This window comes from Buceros rhinoceros, unplaced genomic scaffold, assembly GCF_000710305.1.
Source record: "Buceros rhinoceros silvestris isolate BGI_N320 unplaced genomic scaffold, ASM71030v1 scaffold19239, whole genome shotgun sequence".
Lineage (NCBI taxonomy): Eukaryota > Metazoa > Chordata > Aves > Bucerotiformes > Bucerotidae > Buceros > Buceros rhinoceros.
Genome location: NW_010433517.1, coordinates 20,706 through 33,757, shown reverse-complemented (window position 1 = coordinate 33,757; position 13,052 = coordinate 20,706). Strand labels below are relative to the sequence as shown.

Sequence of the window (13,052 nt, the reverse complement as noted above, 5' to 3'; positions counted from 1 at the left end):
GAAGTGCCACGTGCCAGCCCCAGCGGCAGAACCCACAAGTAGACAGGGCTTTGTTCAATTTTTATCCCAACTGACGAAAGCCGCAGCTCAAAGCTCCAGGTGGAGCTAGATCTGCACTGCCATTAAACCAGGTGTCTGTTACACGGAAAAACAGCTTTGCCTTTAAGAGACAGTATGAGGTTCACCTCAGGGAGAGACTTACCTCTACAACAGCAACACCGGTGCAGACCCCAAGAATGACACCAAGGTTGTCCTTCAACCACTTCTCTACACCATCCATGCATCCCTACGGAGAAAACATGGTCACAAGGGAAAGAAGCCCGAATCCAAGTATCTCAAGACCGGAGTTCCACAGCACACCTCCTTGGCACGCAGGGGTGACCCCAGTTACGTGCCTTACCAAGTTTCACAGCAGCTGTAGCAGCAAAGGGCAGGATCCCCCTGCCCCACCTTGCCCAATTTCCCCAGGTATCTCAAGCAATACTGACGTGAAAAAAGTGCTCTAATCAATTCCCAGAGGAACAAAGACAAGGTGATGTCTGTGGAAGCTTCTCAGGGCCAGACAAACCCCCTCACCTGCTCATGAACAGGCCAGTCTGTGTATGTCGCAGTGCCGTTGACGGCGTCATCCAGAGGACAGAAACCGCTCTTGTTCTGAGAGTCCTTGGAACTATTTGAGCAGGAGCAGGGATACAGAGTCATGCTCTGGTTGATAAGAATCTCATTCTCTTCCCAGTCCTTCGCTCCAGTCCAGCCACAGCAGGCGATCTAATAAACAGAGAGAGATCATCATGGTCATACACGTTGCAATGGTTACGTACCGCACATGAAAACCGCCATCCAGAAGACACGGACATTTCCTCCCACCAAAGAATCGCTCTGAAGCCGGACAGGAGTTAAAGAGCCACTTCCAGCAGGCTCTGGCCCAGCAGACTGCAAAACACGCAGGTCATCCACAGAGCTCCTGCACGCGTCACGCTAGAACATGAACCCACCATCAGCCCCGCTGCACGAGGCCTGGCCGCTCACGCTTCGTGGCCCAGCAGACTGCAAAACACGCAGGTCATCCACAGAGCTCCTGCACGCGTCACGCTAGAACATGAACCCACCATCAGCCCCGCTGCACGAGGTCTGGCCGCTCACGCTTCGGCAGGGCAGACAGCGTGACATCGCTTCTGCAGAGTGCCTTTTTGATTAGCTTTTGCCGACTACGCACTGGCAAACCTCACCTTTCCTGGTGACAGTGCTAAATAAGGAAAAACAGATGTGGCTGATGGGTCAGCTGGAGGAGGGCAGCTGTCCCGTGTGACACACCTGTGACATTCTTTCGGTTCCTCCAGTTCGTCGCCAGCAGATTGATTTGGTGAGGGAGAAGCAAGGCAGGTGAGAAATAAACGTGTGGACATCACGCGTAGTCACAGACATCTCAAACGGAGGACCTCTCAAAACCGAGGTCCTCTCAAAACCGAGGTCTTCCAGCAGCAATGCCGCTTCCACAGATTTAAATCCTGAGGCTTTATTTCCCTTTGAGCAGCATGTTTTTTGCTCAGACCTGAAGCAGGAACTCTTCAGTGTCTGTTTTCCCATTGCAAGGTACCGCTGATCCCAGCTTTGGTCCCCGGGGACACCAGCAGCCACCGCACGATGGCGTTGACATGCCACCCAGCCCCAGTGAGCCTCGACCCGTTTGCACCCGCCTGGCTGCAGCTGGGACTGGCTGGAAGATGGGATGAGGGAAATTTTCCATCCGAAGAAACATTTACATTCCTACAGAGCCACGAGACAAAACTGCAGTTGCTGGAGGGGAAAGCACACGGGGGAGCCCAGCGCGGGCCAAGACCCTCGTACCAAGGAGAAATCTACCAAACCAGGAGGAAAAGCCCCTCTGCTCAGCAAGGAAAAGAACCTTTTCAGTCTGACATAACAGACGTGAGAGCAGAAGAACAAACACCTCAACACCCCCACCAGGATGAGCATTTGGTTTCCAGCCTCCAGCAGGAACTACCTCTGCCTCGCAGACACCCGGACCTGAACTCCCAGACTGGTCTACAGACCACCCACCTCCTCTCAAATGCTATTTCTAGTGTCGAGAGGACTTGACTCCTAACACTCCTCCAACTCCGCAAAGCTGCCGCCTCCTGTTCCCACGTGAAGGGCGGGCTCCGCGGGATCCTCTCTGCACAGCAGACTCAGGCTGCTCTCCAGTCCACCAGGAGATGCAACTACAGTGCTAAAACACAAACAAACCTTTCTCCGTCCGAGGAGGAGAAACCCTGCAGGTTGGTGCTTGGCAGACCGAGGAACAGACAGAAGAAAAACGCTGTTATTGGCACTTCCTACACATCGGTTCCTTGCTGGGCATGTCCTTAACCACAACAGCCAGCTCTTGAGCTTGTGGTTTGGCAGTAAAGAGCTGTCATGACTGCAGCAGCCTGAACGCTGACCTAGCTAGTCCAGCGCTCACCCTGATGCTAAAACAGAAACTATGGGCAGCTGGCCGGCTCCCAAGAGCACTGACACTTGCAGAAGAGCCATCACAACAAGCAAGCAGCTCACACCAAGCTGGCCTCAGCCCCCTCTAAAAGGCCGCTGACCAACAGCATTGCCTGCCTCCTGCTGCCCCCGGGACTCACCTGGTTCTGCACATAGTCCCACGCATCCTGTAAGTTCCTCTCATCGTCATCCGAAGGGTCATAATTCTTAATCAGATCTATAACTATGTCATGCAGCTCTTTTTTCAGCTGGCGGGAAAAAAAACACAGCAGAGTTAGACTGGTCGATCCCTTTTCTTTGGGGCTTCAGGTACATGTGTGCAGCTTCGGTCACTCGTGAAAGCCTGACTGCAAATAGAAACAGGTACAGATCAGGTGGTGTATACAGCCTCGGTCTTGAAGGGAAGGCAAGACAGCAGCTCTGCTCTGCAACACTACAGCCAAAGCACCAGCACGTCCCAGCAAGTCCTTGCCCAGGCGCGGAGCAGGGCTACAGCCCCGAGGAGCAGTAAGGGAACGGCACTGGATAGGGTTATCCTGAGGGACACGGGCTGAAGAACTGCTGCCTGCCCCAGGCGAGACAGAGGTAAGTGCACGCTGGGGGATAGCACTGCCCTGTGTACTCACAGGTAACGAATTTCTGACCTTGCGCTGCAAGGGAGAGCCTGGTCCAGAATCTAGTCCCTCGGGGAAGGTCTGAGTCACTCTGCGTGTACCCAGCTGGGCTTCTGACAGACAGCTGGTGGAAATTCCCCTTTCTCACAAGGCAGTGATCTGCCTCTCCCCAAACTCCGCCGACTGCTGCTTCTATATTAAGACAGGAAGTACTAAACCATCTGAACTGCTCGCTAACAGGCTTACGACAGAGCTCAGGTGTATCCAACCGCCCCTTCTCCAGGGATATTACACCACCTTCCAGCCCGAGGAGAGGCGCAAGCCACCACCTGGCAGATTCCACCTCCTTCTGCAGCTCCTCCTGCAGTTACGCCTTGCAAAGGAGCACTGCGAACCCAGGGAGCCCTGGCAAGAGGAAGCAGGACCTGCCGCTGGAGAGAGGCCTCTCTGCATCAGCAGCCATTCTCCCCTGGAAAACTGCAGCTCACCTTGCTGGGACCAGCTACGTCAGGCCAGACAGATGGGAGCTGCACGATCTTTCTTCTCATGCTGTCTAGCTCTTCCCCTTTTAATTACTTCTCTTCCCCTTTTCCTTCCCTTCACATCAAGGCAACCTGACCTGGTTCTCACTAATGAGATTGGCCCCGGCTGCTGCCATAAGCCTGATCAGTTACTGAACCTCTGAGTTCCACCCTCGCCCCTTCCGCACTCTGCTGCCCCACATGCAGAGGGAGGCCAGGAGGGCTGGGTTGGTCCTCTCCTGGGCCCATCTAGCCCCTTAGCTACTAGCCCAGACAGAGCCTGGTGTTGCTTCTGGAGAAGCCCAGGCTCAGTCCCTGTTCTCCAGCCCAGAACAGGCAGTGGCAGGGCCTCAGCGAGGTGACCTCAGTCACAGCTGCCCAGAGCAGCTCTGCCTCTGCTCTTCCTCACACGAGAACAGGCAAGAAGTCTTGCAAACTGCTCCAGTTTCAACAAGCGGAGCATTTCAGTTAAAGAAAAACTCAGGCATTCTTAAGGGGTTTAGCAAGTAATTGGAGAAAGGGGGAATGTTACGCAAACAGCAGCAGGGCTCTGGAGAGCACCCCCAGGAGAGCACCCCCAGGCAGCTCGTTCAACAGCCCAGCGCAGGAACACGGGCACCTGCAGCACATCACGCATACCACCCTTCCGCATCTGGCAGGGGAAACCGAAAGAGCAACAAGCTGGAACAACATATTGAACACTCGGGCATGTTTCAACGCCCTCGCCACCTTCACCGCTTACGGCCTGTCAGGACTCAGCGCTCTGAGAAATGGCTGCCCTTGGCTTCCGCTGCTCCCCAGCCTCCCAGAACTCAGAAGGCACAACCCTGCCAGCCCACAGCAGGGACAGTTCCCCAGGAGCACCGCTCTCCTTCAAGGGGCTCAGAGCCAAGCTGTGGAGAAGAGCGTGGCTGAGAGAGACCCCACCCAGGCTCTCGCACACTGAGGGGCTTGTGATCCACGAGAGGCAGGTGAGCAGCAACGTTCAGCTCAAAGCAGAACCCAACATCTGTGAGGGGAGGGAAGAAAAAAACCAAACCCTGCCCCACCACACAGTTTCAGTCTTCCACAGATGGAGGGCAACGGATGCTGTGCCATCATCCTCCCAGTAGCCCTGGGCAGCTCCAGCGTGAAGGGGCATTCCTCTAGCAATGCCCACAGGGGAGCGGAGCAGCAGCCTTCCCGGCCCTTCCCAGTGACGCTTGTCTCAGGTGACACCGTCCCGGTGACGCTTGACATACTTTTGTATGTCAGGGTGGGGGAGGATTCTGGCACTGAAAAGGAACAGAGAAAACCCCATCAAGTGAGTCTGTTCGGTAGCTCCTAATCAAGAAAAGGGCAGGTGGAGGAGTACCACAAAGATCCTGTCTGCGGCGCAGAAATAAGTCCCTCAGTTTGGAGCAGTGGAGGGGCGAGTATTCCCTTGCTGCGCTCTGATCCCAAGCTCCTTCCCTCCACTCTTGTCGCTCCCGGTTTTATATCTAACCGAGTTCCTGAAGTCAGCACACAATAAACACAAAGAACACAGCAGAGCTCCAGGGACTGGATCGTGAGCACTCCTTGGTTTGCCTCGCTGTGCCCTGCGATGACGTACGCCAAGCGAAGCGGAGCGACACGCACAGCGTCACTGAATCACGGCCACCAACCAGCGGGTGGGAGGTTTCGGCCAAGACCTTCCTGGAACAGGCTTTCTTGGAGCTCTAGGCAATTCCTTTGGAGGATCCCTGAAATCAAAGGGCTCTAGAGGAGTTTTTCGACATTTTGTTCGCTGAGGACTGAAGAGGAGCATCTGCTCAAAGCCCAGCTCCTGCTGCTGCTCTGCTGGACCTGGGAACAGGCTGATCTCAGCCGCGCCGGGGCTGTGCAGAGTAACCCAGCACTTCTAATCTCTCCCTGTTCTGACTGAGGTTCAAACAAAGAGCTACAGCTCACAGGCTGGAGTTTTCTGGAGTCGAGTGACAGCTGGAGGAGAAACACCAGTGGAGGAAGGGAATTTCACGGTCTGAAAAGCCACACTTCCCTGTTGCAGGGGAATGCCCATCCCCACACCTCCTCCTCTGCATTAGTCAGAGCTGTGTGTCGAGCAGGTGTTCAGCGCTGTCACTTTGCACAACAGCCACCAACGTTTCGGTTTCTCCTTCGGCTCCAGAGAGCAGCTGCACTCGCACCGCATTTGGCAAAACCCAGGCAGGAGCTGCTCACAGTCACCACAGCCGCTTGTCCAGCTGGGATCAGCTGCGCTGCGGGCAGGAACCTTCCCCCACGCCCCCAACCTCACAAGCACCGTTCTGTGGAAGCACGAGCAGGGGGCTAGCTCCGGAGCAGCTGGCACAGCTGTGCAGCGCTGCGGAAACGCGGTTCTGCAGCAAAGCAGAACTGGTCCCACAGCTGGGGCCAGAAACCTGCAGACCAGGACAGAAACCAGCAGGGACCCCACAGTTACAGCTTGCTCCCACTGCGATAATGTGGCTCCCAGTCTAGCTGGAGGCCTGACTGGGCAGTGCCCTGGCCAGGGAGCCCAGAGCCAGGACAGGCTGTCACAAAGCATTTCAGCAGCTCAGAAGTTCTTCCCTTGAGGCTACGCAGCCTGTTGGGGCTCTGGAAGCAGATGCTGTGAAACTGCATCCCCCACAGAGAGATCCACTTCGAAACGTTCAACCACCCGGCTCTGAGCTCAGACTGTACCAGGGGAACTGTCGGCTGCTGGGGTTGGCTCTTGGGGAAGGAGGGCAGCTCAGAGGAGGCCACTCAACAGAGCAGTCAGGCTGGCAGCCCCTTGAGGCACTGGTGAAGGCAACAGGGCAGTAACCAGCACCACCACGTGCCCACATAGTCTGCAGCAGGATCAAGGGGAGATGCGGTCAAAAGCCTTTCGGGAATTTCTTCTGGCTGTTCCCACCACCCAGCCCCGAAGCCTGCCCACCGTCAGAGCTTCACGGCCCTTGAGGAAGCAGCGCTAGGCAGGCGCAGAGGCAGCAAAGCGTACAGCAGAGCTGCTGGGCTGGGGTAGAGGAAAGGGGAGGCCGGTTACGCCTGCTAACGGTACAGCCCGGAAGAAAGAGCTCCCAGGTGGCTCCTGTTCCCCCAAACCAAGACCAAGGAAAACATGCACAGAAAGAAACACTCACCGTTTCCTTCTGGAAGTAGATGACCAGTCCAGCAGCGACCTGAGCGATGAGGATTACCATCAGGCAGGTGAAGTACTGGGAACGAGAGAGAACAGGTGACCACTGTCAGCCTTTAGCAAGGTCTGCACGGAACAGCACGAGGTTTAGCGAGGTGTCGTACACAAGCGGAGTCACAATGTTGAGCCAACACCTTTCCCTGCAGTCAAGCTCTGCTGTCAACCACGTTCTCCCCAGTAAAGGGGAGAGTACAAGTGTCTCCATCAGACCAATCGCTTCAGCATTTCTGCCATCGGACCAGCAAGACTTCAACAGGGAGAGGGTTCACAGGCACCCTCTGCATGTGTCGTTCCAACCAGGACTCCCTCTCCCACCTCCAGCTCCATTCCTGGCCCACGCTGACCTCAACCAGTTGCCCACCCCAAGCCTCCACAGCAAAAGTCGATTTTAAATAAAAATATTTTAAAAGTCACTTTAAACCTTTTGAAAAATTGCTATTTCATTTGTTTGAGCATCTAAATAGCAGGTTCTCCAGCAAACCACTTTCAAGGGAAGTTTGACATCTGAGGCTACTTTTAAGCGGTGGCACCTCCTACCACCACATCAGGAGATGCTCCTCATACCAGGACACTCGAAGTGGCTGCACTTGGTTTCCTACACAGATGTGCTCTCAACAAGCAGGAGACAAGCAGCAGGTGAGGTGTACAAAGCCACCCTTACCCCTCACAGACAGAACATCTCCTGCAGATGACCTGTCTGAAGAGAGGTCCCGACATGCAGGACACTCCTAGTTGGGTCTCTCTCAACTCTCATGCTTTTCACAGAAGCGCTGAACTTTGCAGCACATCAGGACACGGTCACTCTTGCTCTCCTCTCCCAGTGACACTTGTCCTTGCACCACTGAGAGCACAGCGTCAACTGGGAAGTTGGGGTGGGGGGACACAAGGTACAGAGGTATTGAAGGCTAGATCACAGCATGAATTCTCTCACCAGACCCAGGAGACAGCGGATTTCATTGACGGCCCCGACACAGCCCAGGAACCCCATCAGCATGGTGAGAGCTCCAACTCCGATGAGAACATATGCACCAGTCTTCAGGGAAGGAGAGGACATCTCTGTAGGGGCCAGGAGAGAACAAAATCAGCTGCTGACCAGAACTCATCTGCCATTAGAGAACTGCTTGTAACAGTCCGTTGTCTTCTACAATGGGACCGCACAGAGGCATGGTGAGCCTGCAGACAGAGGCTGCTTCTGGGTGTCTTCTGGGGAAGGAAGACTTTCAAAGCACTCATGCAGGTCTCCATTATCTCAGAGCCTGGGAGCCTCAAGGTCCCACCAAACAACAGAACTTGGTTTGCAGTTTTAACTCCCTCACAAATGCTCTCTGACTGAGGGGAAGGTGAGGGATGTTCTACTCCACAACTCCTGCCTGTTTGCTTCAATTTCCTTCGTGCTTTTCATGAAGGCTTTTTTCAAGTCCTAAACCCCCCTTTTGGTTTGGATTTTCATTTTATTGCACTATTCCTCATTCCAGCCATTCTGTTTGTACTTATCCACTTGCACGTGACAGCGAGACACAAACTCCATGGAGCGACACGTGACACAAGTGTTGAGCACAGATGACAGGACAGGTTACTCAACTGGGGAGTTTAGGGAGTTTTATTTCAGATGTGCTGGTGCTGCTGGTCCTCTGCCCTGAACATTTAGTTCTGTGAGCAACAGAAGAAACAAGCTCTTACGTGAGGGTTGGTCACAGGACCCTTTCTGGCAGAGCAGGACTGGGGGGAGCCAGCATTACGGCAGAAGAGCTGCACAGATGCTCTGTCTAGGAAGAGTAACCAGAAGCCTCGTTTATCATCAGAAGGCTTTTTTAAACTTGCAAACTGCACAGCGTCAGGAATTCTGGATATCCAGCGATTCATGAAATAACGTTCCTAGAGCTCGGCAATAGTTTCCTGGAGAGAAGCTCCAGGCAGCAGATGTCCTCTGACCTCCTCCTGAAACAGGTTAAGGGAGAGCAGCCGAAGCCAGACTAGGACTCTGCCCACTAGCACATGCCCCCCGCCTCTTGTGGTACCTGCTGCAAGTCTCCAGCTTCTAAACTTTTTCCCTAGCACACGGCAAACGGAGGAAAAAAAATCAGTCATCAAAAAACAAGCCGGAGCTGTTGGCCACACAGGTCACTCCAGCCTCGATTCACTTCCAGGCCAGCCTCTCCCTGGCTGGACGATCACCACGGACACCAGCATCCTGCTCCTTCCTGGCCAGTCCTGGCCTCTTGCTGTGCTGACACAGCAGAGCATTTGCTGCAGGAGCAGCCTTACGGGTGGCCTCCTCCGGACTATTCCCTCCCCGAAATCCGCTCAGCCGTCACACCCGCACCAGCGCTCGGCTGCAGCACCTCCACAGCGCTGAGAAGCAGCTGCTCAGGCAGCTTCTCCTGAGAAGAAAGAAAAAGGTATTTCCAACTTGAGAGTCCTTCAGAGAAGTGACAGTGGCCGGGGACAGGAGCCGTGCCGTTGCCCTGCAAGAGAAGGCTCTGCTGGCAAGAGGGCTCCCGCTCTGTTTGCTGTCGCCCCGCGTTTTCCCTGGCGCTGGGCAGGCGGCCAAGCACACACGAGAGGCTGCTCTGGCCGTGCCCTGCTGTGCCGAGCTCCCTCCCTGGAGCAGAGCCGGGGTTACCAAAGCAGAGGGGAAGAGGGGCAAGGCATGGGAAAGGAAGGGAGGGGCAGGAGAAACAGCTGATGCTGGAAATGGCCAGGAAGGAAGCTAACTCCTTAAATGCTCCGTTAGCAGAGATTCTGGGTAAAATGGGAAGAAGCAGAGCCAAGCTCAGGACATCGTAACCCCCATCGGCCCAGGGGAACGCGCCTCCGGCCAGGAGGGCGCTGCCGAGATCCAGGCTCCGTAAGCTCCTTTCTGTCCGCCTGTGTTAGAAGTGTGTCTTGTGCTTCTCGCCCCTGGCACTGCAGCAGCAAACCAGATGCTGCAGCCCAACGAACGGAGCAAGCAGCGGTATCTGCATGGCATCGCTGCTGGGTCCACCCAGCACTGTCCAAAGCCACGGCCCAGGAGATAAAGCCCTTTGCAGGACCAGAGTGGCTGGGGAAAGGGCTACGAGCTCCGTCCCTGCTGGCTGCCTGGGGCTGCCCTCCTCAGCCTCTGGCGCTGGGGCAGAGCCAGCCGGTCTGGAGGTACAGGCAAGGGGTAAGCAGCCCTGACAGGCAGAAAAGCTGTTTGAAGCCCTCTCCCGGGAAATGCACCGAGGAAGCACAGCTCGTGAAAGGGAGCGGAGCCACTCCTGTGGGGAGGGTCCGCTTGCAGCCCTGCGCAGCCCAGGCTCTGCAAAGCCCGCTCGCTTTTGGGCTTGTTGTAGAACGCGGACCCTCTGGGGAAGGAAGCCAGCCCCTCGCACACACAGCCACAAGAAACACCTCGGATGGCCAGGCTGTCTCGTGACATAGGTACAATGAGTATGTTCCAGAAATCAGAGCTCTAAAGGCCTCAGAGCCCCACACCTTCTCTCCCCTCTCAGATCTTCATCCTCTGCTGCTCAGGAACAAACATCCTGGCTACTTTCAACATACACTGACCATCAGTAAAACCAGGTACTTTCTTTCTCTGGCATTTACTGAAGCAGATCACTCCAGAAAGCAGCGGGAGCACCGGGGACTCGCACAGCCAAACCACCTGGAGGCATTGGGGGCCTTTGGATGTGATGGTAATAAGGAAGCTGTGGCAGGAGCCCAGAGCAGGCCGGGAAAATAGTATGAAATACTTGTCCCTGTCTTTAAGATGAAATATGTGGATTGCTGGGTGAAGAGGTAACGGTCTTGCTCATTCCACAAGGAATGAGCTGCGTCCCCCTCCTGCCCTGTCCCTGACAGGGTGCCATCTCGCTACACACCAGGGGACTGCTCGGGACGAAGACCACATGTAACAGTATTGCCATCCCTAGACTACACTGTGGTCAAGCACAGCCTTGGACTAGAGTCTATTCAGAACAAGGAAGAAGTTGAAGGAACACGGTCTTACGTAGAACCGCAATGAAACTGGTTTTGTCGGCCAGAATCCATATTCCAAAGCCTAGGATGACAGCGCCCAGGATCTGAAAGAATAAGAACAAAACACTCATTGCTGGCTTGGACAAATACAAGGCGACAGTCAACACTCTCCTTCCTTCTAGCATCAAAACATCCGTTCTCTTGCTGTTCCCATCCACCTCCCCATGGTTCTCCTCCCAGAGCAAACAGGATCAGCACAACCCCAGGAAAAGGGCCTCGGCCAGCAGCACAGGAGCCCGCGGTCCCACCCAGCAGCCCTCCACACGGCATTCTAGGAGTACATCGTGTGGAGGAGGACCGAGCACAACAGCCTGAGGAAGAGTCGCCCTGCTGCTACAGCCCTATTGTCGGAAGCGAAAGGTAAGCGTGCTGCTGCTGGGAAGAACCGAGGAAGGACAAACACATCTAGCACGTGATTTCAAAATATTTTTTTTTTAAACAGAGAAATCCCTGTCCCTGTGGGACCAGGCTGGGAGCCAGCTGCTAAAGGATTAGATATCTGGCAGCTGGAACCTTCTCAGGAAGGAAATCTTCGGCTTGTCAAGCTCTGCTTTAACGTTACAGCTTCAACCCACAAAAGCCCAGGACCGTTCCCAGTGCATGCAGGTTCCCCTGAGCAAAGGGCTTTGCCCCTTCGAAGGCCAAGCTCAGGCGCTTTGCCTTGGCCCCTCCTTTATGCCCCTCAAGCCAACATGTCTACCACCAAGAGAGAGCCAAGCGTTACGAAACACCCTCCCCGCTCTCTGCCTCACTCTCCACACGCTCTTATCTAGGGCAAGGATTAGCAGAGCAGTACGTCCCCGCAAGGGCTCCGCTGAATCCAGAGTTGAGAAGGCAAGAGACACACCGTTTTCCCATCTCCATTCTGAAGGAGGGGGAAAAAAAAACCCCAAACCCATACGTGCTGTGTTAGCTTCCAGGTGTCCCCAGGGTTTATAGTGCACTGTGAGGGGTCTGCAGTAGACGGCCCCACGTCAGGCCGGCAGCACCAGTACACCCATAACAAAGGAACTCTGCTGAGCAGCCCCTAAGCACGCAGGCTCAGTAAGAAGCTGAAACTTGTGCCTTCAGCCAACTAGGAGTGGCAAAGGCTGGAAACCACCTGTGCAAAGATCTAAACCACATTCTACAGGAACAAGGGAAGGACAAGGAGTGCCAGTGAGACGCTTCCAGAGGACATGAACTGCAAGCAGCAGCTCTTGCCCCAGCAGGATTTCAAGCTAGGATGAAGTGGAATAGCAAATAAAGCAGAAGGGCTGAAGAGAGGTGGCATCCTCTGCTTCCTTAGTGATGTTCTGGCATTTGGGAGACGGGAAATGCCAAGCCACCAGCTGGCAGAAAGCGTTGCATGGACAGGCGTCAGCTCCACATTCTGAAATGCTTCAGCTTCCTCACACAAAGAAGCTTTTCTGAGCAACGATAAAGCAACTGTCTGAAATAAGCTGCTTGCGAGCTTCCCTGGCTCGGTGGAGGGCCCAACACGCAGTCAGCTCTGGGGACAGCATTAGCAAGTCACCGAGCAAGTGCCTGTCTGCAGAGGTGGATGAAGGCGACTGCCCCGGCTGCAGAAAGCAGCAGGTAGCTGCCGTATCCCAGAAAAAGATACAGAGACATGAGGGCAGGAACAGGAATCGCCCCTTGCCTTCTGTCCCAATCCCCTGCACCGCAGCACTCGGTCTGCTGATGGAGCTGGAAAGGGCCCTCGGACATGCAGCACCTGAAAAATCCCCCTCACACGCGGTACTGCCAAGAACTGCCGAATTTACAGTTTGAGGCTGTCTTGCATTTGAACTGCAGTCTCAATAAAATACTTTTCTTCACAAAGACCAAACCGGGCTGTATGCAGCATCTCTCCTGGCTCGCCGACCCTGAAATGTCACCTCCGTTCTGCCGTTGCTGACAAAAGCCAGCAGGCTGCCGAGCCGGCTTCCCGCGAGGCTGGTTGTTACGAGGTGCTCGGGCTGTCCGAAGCCTGTTCTCCCTCTCATCTCTGCTCTCGTCCACAACTCCTGTGTTTGCCAGGAGCTGCTGTGGACAGCACTGCCAGGGGAGGGCAGGGAGAAAACCACCCACAGGGAGAAAGCACGGTCCTGTACCAGCAGCATACTGCCCTCCTCGCAGGACAGCGTCTCTGCTCAGCGCCTTCAGAGCTCACACAGCACAGCGGGGCTGCAGCTGCCGCCAGCTCGGCTGCAGACCCCCCCCCGAAGGAACCACAGGAGGGATGCTTCCAAC

General features: G+C 55.1%; 1 protein-coding gene across 1 annotated transcript in view; it reads right to left on the bottom strand.

Annotated features, from left to right (window-relative positions):
* The window catches only part of CD82 (CD82 molecule), a 17,167-nt gene that overhangs the window by 706 nt on the left and 3,409 nt on the right, over positions 1–13,052 (bottom strand). The window contains exons 2-7 of the mRNA XM_010144150.1: positions 10,789–10,861; positions 7,744–7,868; positions 6,757–6,831; positions 2,634–2,741; positions 577–768; positions 203–286 (exon numbers count right to left, since the gene is read on the bottom strand). Of these exons, the coding sequence (XP_010142452.1) occupies positions 203–286; positions 577–768; positions 2,634–2,741; positions 6,757–6,831; positions 7,744–7,868; positions 10,789–10,861 (657 nt within the window). The remainder of the gene's footprint in view (positions 1–202; positions 287–576; positions 769–2,633; positions 2,742–6,756; positions 6,832–7,743; positions 7,869–10,788; positions 10,862–13,052) is intronic.